Source organism: Phalacrocorax aristotelis, chromosome 5 (genome assembly GCF_949628215.1).
Source record: "Phalacrocorax aristotelis chromosome 5, bGulAri2.1, whole genome shotgun sequence".
Lineage (NCBI taxonomy): Eukaryota > Metazoa > Chordata > Aves > Suliformes > Phalacrocoracidae > Phalacrocorax > Phalacrocorax aristotelis.
The window spans coordinates 59,222,281-59,235,986 of NC_134280.1; the positions used below are offsets into that span (position 1 = coordinate 59,222,281).

At 37.3% G+C, this 13,706-nt stretch overlaps 1 protein-coding gene across 1 annotated transcript; it reads right to left on the minus strand.

Annotated features, from left to right (window-relative positions):
* Window positions 1-1,740: 1,740 nt before the first annotated feature.
* Window positions 1,741-13,341, minus strand: LYVE1 (lymphatic vessel endothelial hyaluronan receptor 1). The gene is made up of 6 exons (XM_075094820.1): window positions 13,051-13,341; window positions 8,306-8,465; window positions 8,060-8,199; window positions 5,235-5,531; window positions 4,362-4,440; window positions 1,741-2,679 (listed from the first exon to the last, which is right to left on the minus strand). Exons 1-6 carry the CDS (start codon window positions 13,130-13,132, stop codon window positions 2,493-2,495), a joined length of 945 nt encoding a protein of 314 aa, XP_074950921.1. The 5' UTR covers window positions 13,133-13,341; the 3' UTR covers window positions 1,741-2,492.
* Between the last annotated feature and the right edge of the window lie 365 nt (window positions 13,342-13,706).

The following is a 13,706-nucleotide window of genomic DNA, read 5'->3' on the forward strand; positions in this document are numbered from 1 at the left end:
TAGCTGCTGAAAATGTCTCATAAAAAAAAGCACAACACTTAAGAAAAGTCAGACACGTAATGAATTTCTCTGCCACTCCCAGTTAAGGGTTTGGGTTTTTGACACTTTCTGCCTAAAACTTAAATAAATGTTTCCTCTTTGCTTTGCAGTGGTATGTCCCTTGCAATTCTATTAAACAATGAGCAAGGACATTTTGTACTTTGTAAATCAAATATGAGTGAGTAGTACTCATTATATACAGACAATATACTTATTGATCAGTACTTAGAGCTAGCTTTTATTACATACAGGACGGGGTTCCTTTCAGCCTTGTGGTGTTGACGTAAATTGTGTAATGGAAAGGAGGGGCAGATCAAACTGTGTGCCTTGGCCAGGTGTCAGTGTGAAGGCCAGGATGAAAGCTATCTGAGTTTTTAAGGTACGTGATAAAACAAGACATTTATAGATTAAGGCAGTCTCTTACTATATCAACTAGTATAGGTTTTTTAGAAAGTAAACACTTCAGGGGAAAAACAGCCCTTATTTAGACCTAAAACACAAGCAACAAAATTCCAGCCTGAGTGGAACTGGAGAACAGTTTTCTGAATCTCTTTAGGTGTGAATGAGACAATCTGAGAGAAGAGGAACTTGATACCTGTGGAATAGAGGTGATACTAGTAGAAGAGTAAGGGAAATGACAGATAATTACCTCTTGGAAGTAGGGAAAAGAATAGAGAAACAGCTAATTTCTAACCTCTAAAACATGGAAAAGAGAGGCAGAAGGCAAATTGTAATATGTCACAAAAAAGCCCAAAATCACCTGGCATCCACTAGTGTTGCCTGCATCCTTAAGCCCAATTGCAGTTCTGACACCATCATGAGAAGTGTTGGCTGTGGCCTTTCCTCATGGCCTTGTTTCTGCTGCCTGCTGTCACTGCTTACACGGCAGAGAGTGCTTTCCATCAGGTGGCAGGGAGAGAGAAATGACATTGCCGCAGTATTTTGCAAAAAGAGGAATTACTTAACTGAGTGGGAAGGCTGTATCTAGTGCTTTCCTCTGTTGCACATTTTTCTGCTGAAATTCTGTTGACGGACATCTGAAATTAGTGGGTTTTAGAGCTGTACTGAACCACAGTCTTTCTGCAGTAGTATAGATTTAATGGCAGTGGTGGACTGTGTATCAACGCAGTCCAGACTCTTGGAGCCATGAAACATGTCTGGGCTATCGAAAGAAAAAAAAAGAAAACGAACACACAAACAGCAACACAGGCAACCTCTAAGTATACTATTAGCAGTACACTATAACTCACTATCTAGTGGAATATATAACCACTGTGCAATTTTTAAATTTCTGTGAATCAAAAATATCATAGAATCATAGAATGGTTTGGGTTGGAAGGGGCGTTTGAAGATCATCTTATCAACCCCCCTGCCACAGGCAGGGACATCTTTCACTAGATCAAGTTGTTCAAAGCATATGAACGTTCATAACCTAGTATCCTACATTGTAGAAAACACAGCAGTACTATAGCTATTTCATTTAAGACTTATGTTTTTCAAGTTGCTTGATCTAAAAAGAAACTTTCTTTGCCATAATAACCCCCTTCACATATAAAAATAAGTTATCCAAATCATTTATTCAGGAAAATATTTGATAAATTGCTAGTGTTCTTTTACAACAACTAATTATTTCTGTAACATTAAAATTATATGAGCTCTTTTTACTGTGAGAGTTTTCATGAGAATAAATTGTCTAAAACATATCTACCATACTTTATTTTTTTTTATGAATTACTGTAAACGTCCCATACCACATGAGATCCACACTTAAATATAAACATAAGATCTTAAATATAACTCTTGAGATACAGTTCAGGGTTTTTTTTTTTCTTTCCCCTGTCAAATGCAGAAGAATGATACAGGTTTTAATAAATAAAACAGTAAATTATGATATGATGAAGATGTCTAAGAAAGTTGTTTGTTGCTGTATATATATAAACATCAGCATCTTTGTACCCTTCCTTGGGTATGTGAATGACAGTGGGTCGATCTTTTAATTTTTTACTCACTTGTAAACAGACTTGTTTCTTCTGTTTGTAAACAGACTTTTTAAAACATCATGCAACTACTTAATGGAAATAAGCTAATGTACATGAGGAGGAACTACAGTATAATAATTTTATTTTAGACTTTAAGTCAGATAAAAAACCGCTTTTCATTATATATTGGTCTGAATTCCGTGCAAACAGTTAACACATTGCGTGTTGTTAATAGCATAATTACTTTTTTATTAAAGATGAAAAATGAGCTGTAATATGGATTCTTTATTCATTTCAAGTAAGTAAGATACCATGTTCTTCTGCAAGGGCATTTATAGCTAAAGATGTCATTATTAAAAAAACAATAGAGAAAACATTCATTCATGAGTGTTTACAATTACCCATGTTTAAAAGCATTGCTAAGTTCTGTGTGCTTTGTTTTATATTCCTATCAAGAAGTGTATATTCTTCCCCTCAAACTTCTGCTTCGAGACATTTTACGGTGGCCTCAGGCTTGGTTTTAGACTCTTCTGCTGTTTTTCCATTATTCTTTGTTTCCTTCTCAGGTGTTTTGTCATTTGACTTAGCCTCTTTGAGAGCAGTAGTTTCAACCATTTCTTTTTGCTGATTCTTGTTTGAAAATGGGAAGGTATTTTTGTACCTTTAAATAGGAAAAAAACGATAGTAAAACAGAAACACTGACAGAGTTTAGTAGCATCACTCAAGAAATAAAGTGAAAAATAACTAGAATTAACTTTCTTTGCCATACTCAAGCAAAAATCTCACAGAGCATAGTGGCATGCTACATCATTGTGCTTTTTCAGTGTGCTTTTTTGGTTTTTTTTGTTTTTTTTTGTAAACAGTCAATGTATATTCAGGGTTTGTGGTACATGTGGTGGTGCAGCCCCCCGGGCCGCTCTGAGATCCCACAATGAGCCCTATTGTGTTGTTATCTTGGTCATAACAACTTGGGCACCAGGCAATCTCTGTTCACACCTGGGCCATCTGCTCCCTGACTTGTGTACCAGAATTGTGGCCAGAATGTAAAATATTGACCAAAGCAAATCATCTTGATCCTATAAATAGCAATCCAAGTGGAAGACCCTTTGAGCTCTCCAGGACCACAGCAGGCTGTGTGAACCTGTATCTCCCCCTGGGCTGGGACACCTCTCAGGGTAGATTTCGCAAGGATTGAAGGATCATCTGTTGATGATTTCGTGAGGACTCAAAGGCCTGATTTTGCAAGGTTTTGCTAGCCGTGCACTGATGAATATCAGCACACAAAAGTAAGTCATTTATGAAACTCATGAAAAGGGAAGTTTTATTCACAGGTTAACCTTGGGGTGTGAGTGTGCAATTTGACTATATTATCCCTATTCACATTAACTGTTGACCAAATCTGAGACTAAGATTGGACCTAGCCGCACCTAGGCTTCTCTCTGCAATAAGTTTAAAAGCAATGTTGTGAACCTCCTCCTTATCCCCTGCATCCACAATCCCTCTGAATCATTCGAACTCGAGTATACTTCAATTTTGCTTTGTGCACTTTTATGTAAGTAATAGAGTGAACCTTACCATGAATCTTTAGCTAAGTTGCTGTGTTGATTGTAAAAAATTTTAAATTGGCTGATGCTCTTAAGAATTATACAGCCTAATACTGTGATCTATCTAAAAATATTAATATTAATATTAATAAATCTTACATTGCTAACTAAAGCTGTATAACAAATCATATTCCCAATAATCTGGTGTAGTCAGCAGGATACACAAGGTTGTATTTGTGACAATTTGATGTAGTTGGCCATATCCACAAACCTGCATTTGTGACATACATAACAATGAAGCTATCTGGGCTACAGTGTGAAAAATGCACACAACTTTTTGATACGATTTAATGATGCACTGTGCTGAAGATCTTTACACATGACAAATGAGCTCAACAATTTTTTTTCTGAACACAATCATAGTCCAAGAATAATAACTTTTACCTTTAGTCTGACATAGAAAGAAACAAGGATAAAACTGCATAAAGAGGCTTATATACAAACAGATGCACACTTCAGTGTTGCTATTTTGGCACACTTGGAAATATTTCACACTAGGCATGGTTGCCTAATCAAAAATAAGCAATATTTGTCTTTGGTTCCTTTTCTAAAGCGGGGAATGGCAACAGCAACAACAAACTTTATCTGCATAACAACAGTGTTTAAGATTTTGTTCTTTGTGCCACACTGTTATGTGATTATCATTACTTTTCTGCTCCTTAGCTATATATTTAAAATATTCACTGGTTATACTCTAGGAGTTAACTCAGTCTAAGAGAAAAAAAAAGAAAAAACTTACTTTTTGATGTAGCAGACTGCTAGAACAACTGAAATAATGAAGAAGATGACAGCCAGTACAAGAAGTGCAGTGGGGATACCTAGAGATAAACGTGAGGTAAGCATAGAGTTTTTATATGTACTTAATTCTGACTTTCTAAAGGCTTATGAGCATAAATCCAGATTCTTCTAAAAACAGCCTAGTGTAAGAGGTACATACACATCAATTCAAGAATAGAGGCATTAGGAATGTCAAATGGTTAGTTACTCCTGCTCATTTTTTCAAGAGAGACTGAAACAGGTATCTAGGCAATCCCTGATAGATTTTGTCTAATCTGCTGATTGGAGGATTTTTACAACCTGCCCAGAGAACACAGTTTTGTGATTAACTATCCTTGCAGTTAGAATGCTTTTCCTCATATTTCGCCTATTTCTCAGTTGCCGTATATTAGGATTACTTATTCACGCCTCATGTCTCGAGAACACCTCTGTGTTTGGAGAACAACAACTCTCCTTAAAACATTTTTGGCTTCTTTTGGTTTTTTCAGAGCCTGCTGAGTTTTCCATTACTCTGAACACATGGTGTTTGCTAAGACTTTCTCAGAAATTTATTTACCCCAGATCATGCTAACCAGAATGAACTTCCACCACTTAATATTAAAATATTATCAAAAAGTATAAAATCAGATCTTACATCTACTTAGAAATTATTTAAAAATCCTCTGCCTTATAAGCTTTGCTTTTGCAAAACCATAACACTCCTATTCTGCCTCCAGGTTCAGTTGTATCAAAATGGATGCTGGAGTAGCAAACAAAAATAGCAGTAATCAGTTTTACTACTAACATGTAAGTAACTAGCTCTTCTGATTAAATAGCTGCCATATATTGCCTTTACCTCCAAAGACAATGGCATCATTCTTAAAGGCAGAATGGGAAATATAGTTAGGAGAGTCAGTCGGTGAGTATTCCTCTGGTGTTTTTGTAGTCCCCTCTGTTGGTAATATAGTTTCAGTTACACATATTACACGAAATTTTATATTTTTCAGGGATTGTTCTGACTCGGTCACATTGGGCACGGCTGTGATGTTCTCAGTCGAATCAGAGCCTGAATATGCAGTTAAGTCCGTTGGTGTGCTTGAAGAAGGTAGCATTGTTGTAGTTGGATCTGGTTTACACGAATTAATCTGAACATCTGCAGCAGGGAAAGGAAATATATAAAAGTTCTGTTGAATGTCAGTTTTGTGCTTACTGTACACACATTTATGGAAATTATTCCTCAGTTGTTCTCTTCTGGAAATTATCATTTGTTTATTCACAGAAGCCTTACCCAAATCAAGCATGCCTATTTCAAACATGTGGCTACAACCTAGATTACACACCTTTTATCATTACTCACATAAACACTTTTTTGAGCAAGTGTGGTGCTCATAATTACATACCAATGACTAGATTCCTCCTGAAAAGTACTTAGAATAATAATGCATATAAAAACCAATATTAACTCCTGTAGAGCAGGAGACTTACCTGCAGATCCAAGATTCAAAAATATTTCTATAATATTATGTATATGTGCAAAACATATGCATGCAGTGTTGATGCTTGGAACACTACTTCGATTTCCAGGAAACAAAAGTAGCCCATAAAACTTTCAGGTAAACCAGGCATCAGTGTGAGATAAAAAAGTGACATAATTCTAATGGGGGCTAGAAAGAAACAAACTTCAGGCACACTCAGAAATCAAGTAATTTAAATGATGTGAATGTTGCCTATATTAAAATGTGGATGCAAGTGGACTTTTGTATGTAAATAGAAAAGCTGAGTTTTGAATCAGGCTCAGTGTGAAAATTTGAAAATTCTTATTTTCTAGTAAAGTTCTATATCCTGTAAAGCTATAAAAATTTCACTAAAGTAACAAATAGATTACAACATAAATAACAGGGAAACGACGTATGTACTGTTCTCCAAATGAATCCCCATGGGAAGTCTGATGACGCAGTTACATTCGCAGAATAAAAAGCTAAATGGCAGGGCCTTTTTACTTCTTCCGCCACAGTTTTCAAGTGATTTTGGCATTTCTTTGGCACAAAGAAAATTGACAGAATGAGCTTCTGCCAGATATTTTGGGTAAGAAATGCCTACAACAGGCAACAATTTGGCAATTAAGATAAAGAAATGCAGTATCATCCCGATGTTAAATACGCATGACTCTAAATTATATTCTAACCATTCGGCAAGCTTAACTTTCTTCACATACTGTAACAGTATAATTTTTTAAATTAAAGCTAAATAAAGCAGGTAACTATGAATTACTTGCTACCTCCTTAACATTACCCAACCTACTGAACATTTCTGATGCAGAATGACACATATTTAATGCACTGAAACACCATGTTGTGTAGGAACAGAAGAAATAACTGTACCAATAGAAGCAGCTTCTTTTAGAGCGTGTTGCCCAAGTACTAATTCAGCCACGCATTCATTAATAACAGCTATGGACTGTAGAGAGAAAATAAGTTAGCCCAATCATGTAATTTTTAACTTTATAGGTTAGGTGATAAGTCAATTTTTAATGGTCCTTTCTTATCACCAGTCAGATACTTTGTACACCGACTACTTATATTACCTACCCTCCTTCACTAAAATGGCCCAGGATCATCAACAGAGTCCCACTGGTGAAGGCATGGCCTTCTTCCTAACAGCTTTATCTTCAGTCTCTTCGTGAGCTCCAATGTTCACAGTCACCAGACATGGTCTTAGGTCTTTATATCTTTTCATGGGCATATCTTGCATATGCATCTTTGTCCTCTTCTTTCCAACCCTGTTCACACATCTTTCCTGAAAAATTTCAGGATTTTGTACATAATCTCTTGCTTTTGCTATCTAAAACTCATTAGCAAGGTCTAGGGACTGATGAGAAATAATTTATTGATCCTGTGTATGGTCTAATTGTTCCGATAGTTGCTATATAACCATAGATACGTGACACTAGCAGGAACACAATGCCTCTAGTTAAATACTTATTTCTATTTAATACTACAGAAGTCATTAAGAAACAATACTGATCTGTTGTGCTGAGATCTAACTTATATCAAGGCCCAGGTTCCATTGTTGTATCGTCCATCTGAGAATAGACAGTCAAGAATGAGAGGAAGGACAGGTCTTTTTACACATAGTATGATGCACATTAAAGGAAGGTGTTTGATTTTACTGATAGTAGGTTGGGAATCTAGTTAATTTTATGGCCTCTAAGCTGTTTAAGCTTATATTTTAATTTAGTTTAATAGATACATTTCCTTTTGTAAAACATTCAACTTTTCCTGAAGTAACTCTCTCTTGGTCTTCTTACAAGAAAACACTCACCACCACAGACACCCTGGTCAAAGACTGAATTCACTGTCTTTCAAATTAATGTGCCTAAATAATCCAAGCATATTAAGAGCAATGTGTTGACATTACAGAATGGTAAAAGCAACTCTTCTTCATGAGCTTTCATGGCAGCACCAAATTATTAATTCGATTAACTGAATTGATCTTTTGGATTTCTTGGAAGCTTTTTTCCCCTACAGAGCTAAGTACAGCTTGACAACATTTAAGACTGGGCGGGGAAAGGGCCAACACATTATAAGAACTTGCTGACATGTTACAATTTTTTCATGCAGATACTAAAAAAAATAATACCCAAACCAAACCACAAAAAATGTAGTTGTCATGCTTACATACCTGAAGAATTGAAGCAGTAAACCTTAAACGTTTTAAAGGTTTCAGCATGCCACAGCACTAGTCCAGTGTTGCCCTTACCACATTTGTTGTTGGATGTTATCCGAGGAATGACAACAAATCCCTCTTCCACCCATCCATAGCTACAATAAAAATCATCAGTCCTTTTAATATTAGATTTATCACCAGCCTCAGAAGTGTGTAAAGGAGTTCACTAAAGGTAACGAGACAATAACTGATGTTACCTACCTGCATGTTTCAAAGCCATGTTTCAAAGCTGTTTCAACTTGTTCTTTACTTGCCAATTGTAGATTCAGTTGATTACATGCATTATGTGCTTCTGAGAAATTCACTTTCTCCTCAAGATAAATTCCTATGCCTGTGATCCTGCAAGGTGAAAGAATGGAACCTGTAATTTAGACATAAATATTCAAGGTTAGTATTTAAATATTAACATTTATTCCTCAGGAAGAATTTAAGATCATGTTCAATGGAATGGAACGTTGTTAAAAGTTTCTGGCTTGAGGAAGTATAAAACTAATTTCTAGCAAAAAGGACAAACTTTAAAAACGGAACGTATTTTCTTAACACAATAGCCTAGAATTTCAAGAGGTTTGGCTGTTATTAGACTAAATGCATATACAGTTGGAATTTGAGTCATTACCTGGAGTCAGTTTCTTACTAAAGACACTCTTATTTGTCATACTTATTCACGCAAAATGGGAAGAGTAATCAGACAGGGATTTTTTTCCCCCTTTTTTTTAAATTAAAATGATAAAACTAACATTTGCACTGAGGCACTGATTCTGTCAGTATACCACTCTTACCAATATGAGTTCTGTCAAGATATTATACGTAAATTTTCATGGAATTAATATACCAGTAAGAAAATATGTCTCTAAAGATTTTATAATTCCTTATGTTCCTTATTCCTCCTAAACTCTTTTTTATTTTTTTCTAGTTTGGTATGAGACTTCCAACCACTCTCAACTGTTCAATTTACTGGGTGGTTGGCAGGCAGCAGGAAAAGAGGGGATAGGCCAGGAAATTTATGACACTTTTCCCCATTCCTACTGCACAGGCAGTTCATCCAGCTTTTTTAGATAGCCACAGTTGGCACACTATTCATGTCACCTGCACCAGGAAATGCATAGCTTAGGTCTGATTACACCTGCTTTACTTTTGAAGCCTATGTTAAGGACATAGGACAGAATTCGGGATTTGGCACGGACAGGGAGAAAGGATAGTATTCTTTTGCCTCCCTATTTCACCAAAAGCATGTTCTCAAAAAAAGACTTTTTTCTTTTTGAATTACATAGAGTAATTGCCATATTAAATGAAACATTTCAACATTTCAGATAACCAACAGCCACAGGTGTTACTTCCTTGCTCAATATGCTTTTTGGACTGTGTCCTCACCAGGTATGTACACTAATGAATACTTCATAAAATCTATGCATCAGAATACAGGCAATCCACAAACTCTCAAGGCGGGATGCAGTGATGCCTGCAGATCCACATGTGATTTCTTAGCAGCAGAGGTTAAATTGAATTTTATGAATGAAAAGATGGAACTAGCAGCCAAGCCACTCCCATGATGAGAAGAGGATAAAAAAATGACAAAGCTTGTGTGGAAAGCTAAAAGAAAAGCAGGCTTTTCACTGCTGCTCTCGCTGGGTGTAGTGGGGTTGGAAATGGCTTCTGGTGGAAGATGCATCTCTGCTATCCTTACCACTAAATGTAAGGACTAAATGTTTGGTAGAGCAATCACTGAATTAGATGGATTTATCTCAGCAGCAATGGAGGCTGTGGCCTCCCATTAACACTTCCTGGTATGGTGTAGACCCAGTCACATGGCAGGTGAGCCACTGAACACTCGAGCAGTCCCCATAGCCGAACCATGGCTGCATCCAGCCCTGACTTGAACAAAAGACAAGCCTAAACATATTGCGTGAGGATGCAGAGAAGCCTTGTTGCTCAGTGAAGATGTGTGTGTAGGTATCAAGTACTTCAAGTTGATCCAGGTAGTCCCAGCGTGAAGATGATTCATACTGCCAGATTTCTTCCTTTCAGCCAGCCTGTCTTCATGAATGTCCTCTTTTATGTCTTCATTTTGGCCAAAGCACTTCTGTGTCAGAGGTCAAACAGTGGAACAGGCTTTCTAGAGAGATGGTCAATGCCCAAGCCTTTCAGTGTTTAAGAGGCATTTGGACAATGACCTTAACAACATGCTTTAATTTGGTCAGCCCTGAACTGGTCAGGCAGTTGGGCTAAATGACTGCTGTAGGTGCCTTCCAGTTGAAATAGTCTATTCTATTCTAGGTGTTCCAGTGTTAACTTTTCTTGATTCCCTTTTGCTAGCAGGCAACCCTCCCAGTTGTCTTGAGAATAATTTCTGGTTTCCTGACTAACACCCTATCTCAGCTGCTGAGGCATATCCCACAATTGTTCTTAGTTTTCAAGACCCCACTCCTCGTTTAGTGTTTATGCCTAATTCCTTTCTCCCTCTGCTACTTTTTATGCTCAGACTTCACTCTCTTATTGCTTACTTAGCCAATTATTTTCCTATCTCTAGATTTCAGCTAATACAACTTATAAAAAGAGTATTGTTGAGAATGAAAGTTTCTCAATGGCCAACTTTACAAATTTCAAATAAAGCTGAGCAGCTGGCAATGAAATTTCCTGAAATCTTCGAGTTGCCTAGATACTTGTAAACTGTTACAGTCATTATTCATTTAATTACAGGACAAATATTTTTACATGAGAATTGCATGATAGATACATGGCAAAATATAAAAATTCAGTAGCAGAACATTAAGTCTTAAGTGATAAGAAAAGTGACTGTAGGACATGGACCAAAGCTGTACCTTAGAATTCACTAAGCCTTTTAAAACACAATGGTGAAGTAAAAGATATGTTTTGGAAAAGTTACCAGCTTCAATATAAATTCCAGATGGTTTTACAGTGTGAGGAAGAAATCCAGAAAGAGCAGTAGCCTCTTCAAATCTTTTCATCACTTTTAAATCACCTCTGAACTCTCTTCTAAAGATGACTGTGTTTGTACAGGAGACAGAGTAATCCTTTAGAAGCATGTTATCCTTTTTGATCCACAAGCTGCACATAGCTGTACTTTCAGCTTTGCTCTATTAATTAACCTACTAATAATGGGGCATTCTCCTCAGTAGTTGGGTCTTGTGTGAAAAATCTGCTTTACTGAGAAAGGTGGGAAGACCTAGACAGAAGAATCTCACAACAAGACAAAGTTGTCATAGGACAGGAAGAAAATTGTTCAATTTTTGTAAGCTATGGGTATTGGCTTTATTAAGCATTAGTTCTCCTCTTGTTTTTTTGGGGAAGCTGTTGTTACCTTCTCTGTGCCTTGTGCCAAGCCTTCACTCTGATTTATTAGAGAGAGTTTCCTTTGGCTGCTGATGTCAGGGAGCAGCAAGAATGAGGCTGTTCTACAAGGAAAGAGGAGCCAGGAGCTGAGAGTGACTGCAGCACAGACAGGACAGTGCACCCACTGACCAGGGCACAGTCCCACAGCACCTAAACAGGACCACGGTGGTGACAGTGGCAGGCTTCACTGGCAGCCCCAGAGAGAGCAAGACAATGAGTCAGATGCATGGTTCATCCAGAAAGTCAAATTGGGAACAGCAGAAGATGGTGCTACCTATAAGACATGCCTGAAGTCCATCGTGGAGACAAGGCCAACCTAAATCCAGGGTCCATCTGTGAAGCCCAGTCAGTAAGTCACTACCGGAGGAGACAGGGCATGCTACAACACAGCTCAAAGAAACAGCTGGAGATCAGCCCTGAGCTTAACTGGAGCTCTTGTACCAATGAGCAGAGGGTGCATGAGTAGGTACCCCAAGGGAGGCTTGGAGGGGAACTTAGGGGGGTCATAACAGCTGGTAGGGATAGTCTTAAGGCTCAAGCTCTTCATTTCCCCAGTGAAAATTATTCAGTGGTTGAGATTGCTGGAGGAAACTACTGTTGTTAGGTACTCCAATCCTGTGGAATTTCAATAGAACTTGAGTTGAGCAACTAATTCATTCAGTTCAGGCTTCCTTCAGAAGCCTTTCAGTAGACAAGAAAATCAGTTGTCTGCCACAATGGTGTATATTCTTTTACATAGGTATAACAAGCGTTTACTCCTTGCAAATTACAGTGACACATGTGGAAACATCTAATGTACATTGAGTATCTGCAGATATCCTAGTAGCTGCTGCAGTTAGAATAGATTATGTCAAGTTGACAATGGAATTTGAAGATGACATTCAAATTTCACTAGCGTATAGAAAAAAACCCTGATTGAAAAAATAGGTTCATGTAATAAAGTCTGAGGGAGGCGGGTTATCAAAGAACCATATGATAAAGTTGATGTTGGCAATTCCATATGTTAATTTTTTCAAACAGATAGTTTATACAAAATAGGAACTTTTGCACTATATTAACTGGAGTCAGGCATGACTGCCCTGGAGATGAACTGCGAGATCCCTGCCGCACGTTTCCTTCAATGTTGCAAATCAAGACAGTGTCAGGATATTGCCAGATCAGAGCAAAACACTTTGCATTAAAGATAGTGTTTTATCACAGACACACAGAACTTGTTTCATGCATGTTTTGCTCTCTGAGGATTGTACAAAACTGTTTGCTGTGGTATTTTAAACAATACAAAATAAAATAACATTTCAATAGATCTGAACTTAATCCTAAATGCAATAGCGAATCTTTAAAACAAGCAGTTCTGAAGTATTTAGACAATAATGCTACAGCATTTAGACAGTAATTATGTTAGACTAACAATCAAAGTTGCCCTATATGCTAGAGTAGTTTTCATTGCACTGTATTCTCAAACCCCTGTGGTTTCCTACACCAGAAACAGAGTTACACACACTCCCTTCCCCACATTTTTGTTTGCCAATCTATCTACTTTTTCCAAGTACTTTACTGTCCAACTAGGAGACTTTAAAAAGTGGAACTTTACATACCTGTTATAAAGTAATTTTGAGCCATGAATGTCATAACCCAGACGAAAAACACTGCTGAGGTAACTCCAGAATAAGTTGCCATTGTCACCAACTTCAAAAACTGAGAAATTCAAGGTGATTTATCTCCTGTGCTAAGAAAAGTTAAGGTATTGGATACTGTCAGACTGCCTTTGAGATGACTTCTTGAAAGCAACTTCAGCTGTCACTGCACTGCTTCATAGAAAGATTGTCAGAACAAATGTGTTGACTGTCTCACTCAAAGGTGAGATCACTGACTGGAAATCCCTAATCACCCTTTACACTTTCATGTAGGACTTGCTGGAAAATTTAACTACTGCTGACTCAGAAAACACAGCTGAGGAAAGGAGATAAGACTGTTAGACTGCTAAATCAGTAAACTTTGAAAGAAGTTTTTCTTTTGCTATTTTTTCCTGTTTTACTGATTAACAGCTCATTACTCATCTATTCATCTGGTAAACAAAATGAATTCTCTATTGTATCATAGCATGCCGGGCAGGATTTTTCTTTTGGAATTGGAAGGGCACCCATTCCCCACTGTCCTATTTTTCTTGATGTAGTACTTTTACCTTCCTTTGCCTTAGAGTTCCAATGAAAAAATAGGTGCCATAACACAGAGATAATACGATACCTAGTTT

What these genes read in the sequence shown, in the direction of transcription:
- LYVE1 (XM_075094820.1), bottom strand. Translation starts at nt 13,132, where the DNA reads ATGGCAACTTATTCTGGAGTTACCTCAGCAGTGTTTTTCGTCTGGGTT. An exon ending in TTACTGCTTCAATTCTTCAG is followed by an intron (nt 5,532 to 8,059) that starts GTATGTAAGCAT and finishes TCCCTGCTGCAG; the next exon opens with ATGTTCAGATTAATTCGTGT. An exon ending in GCAGTCTGCTACATCAAAAA is followed by an intron (nt 2,680 to 4,361) that starts GTAAGTTTTTTC and finishes TCCTATTTAAAG; the next exon opens with GTACAAAAATACCTTCCCAT.